The sequence below is a fragment of the Arachis ipaensis genome, chromosome B01, assembly GCF_000816755.2.
Source record: "Arachis ipaensis cultivar K30076 chromosome B01, Araip1.1, whole genome shotgun sequence".
NCBI classification, from domain to species: domain Eukaryota; kingdom Viridiplantae; phylum Streptophyta; class Magnoliopsida; order Fabales; family Fabaceae; genus Arachis; species Arachis ipaensis.
In genome coordinates this window covers 1,370,784-1,372,126 of record NC_029785.2, presented here as the reverse complement: position 1 = coordinate 1,372,126, position 1,343 = coordinate 1,370,784, and the positions used below count along the sequence as shown (strand labels likewise).

The window sequence follows — 1,343 nt, the reverse complement described above, 5'->3', positions numbered from 1 at the left end:
TTTATTTTAATTTTTTAAAAGTAATATAATAAAAAATTAGCTAAAAGATAGTTTAAAGAATAGCTCTCTAGCAAGTTGTATTGTAATTGAGCAATGTTAGGGCCAGCAACTTTTGTGATTGTTAGCCATCAACTAGTCATCAATGATGATTTGATGGTGTGAGATTGGTGTGAGATTTCATCCAATGGCTCACCTTTCTCTGCTGGTTACATACTGGCCAAAATTCATTAAAATTGCTAGCCCCTAGACTTTTTCATTGTAATTATATTGAATGAATCTCTTTTGTTACCTTAGCAGCGACACTTTGATGATAGCGGGCTTCCACTTTGCGACGGAGAGCTTCGGTGGCGATGTCATCGATCAAGTCATCGGCGTCAAAGAGAGCTTGAGTGAGCTCATCAAGCCATGCCTTCACAGGAGCCTTGCTGATCTGCTTCTCCTCAGCATCATTTAGAAAAGCATCAAGGCTTAGCAGCGTCACTTTCAGCTTCTTCAGCAGTGATTCATCAAGTTTCTTGCTCCGATAGAACTCCGATATCTCAGTGGTGATCTTTTCTGCTAAAGCTTCCACAGCAGCTGAGAGCAACGCTTCTCCCACAATTGCAGCAGCCATTTCTCTTTCTTTAGCTTTGCTTCGATTCAACACAGACTAGAAGATAGAGGAGCCAATAATGCAATGCAAGACTACTGTGCTTTCTTTTTGGTCTTTATGGTCATTCGTCAACTACTAAACTATGGTTACATTATGAGCTGTATTCCATAAAATGTAACCATGGTTATTGATTCCGTTCTAAGCATGGAAAACAGGAAGTACGTGGAACCCCCCAACCGGTAAGTCAGTAACTATGTAGGCAAAGTATTCAGATCAATGAGGGTGGGTTGGTGAACCTCATTAAGGTGGTGAAAAAAATTACTTACAAGTCCCCAGTAAAACTTTCTTAAAACTCTATCTGAAAGGTATCAATAAAATTTTTTGGATAACAAAGGTAGATAAATTAAATCAAATTAAGATCTTTTATTTTAATTGTAGGAGCTAATTTTAGAGAATTTTATTAATATTTTTTTAGAAATCAATCTATTCAATGAATAAATTCTCATAAATTTATTTGTTATTTTAGTCTATTTTGTAAATTACAATTTTATGCAAGCTACACGGTGTATATGGTTATTATGGATTTATGGCCACTGAATATATAATTTTAGTAATACTTAAATTCATGAGGCTACCGACATCTCATTGAATATTTTGCTGCTGTACAATGTCCTATTACTGGTTTTTTTGTCATTCGTGAAATTCACGTGTTAAATTATCGAAGTAGAATTAAAATTTGTTTGAGTGAGTG

At 35.4% G+C, this 1,343-nt stretch overlaps 1 protein-coding gene across 1 annotated transcript in view; it reads right to left on the bottom strand.

Moving 5' to 3' along the window:
- Positions 1–748, bottom strand: part of LOC107645015 (putative disease resistance RPP13-like protein 1) — a 35,736-nt gene extending 34,988 nt beyond the window's left edge. The window contains exon 1 of the mRNA XM_021114506.1: positions 290–748. Within this exon, the coding sequence (XP_020970165.1) occupies positions 290–613 (324 nt within the window). The 5' untranslated portion in view covers positions 614–748. The remainder of the gene's footprint in view (positions 1–289) is intronic.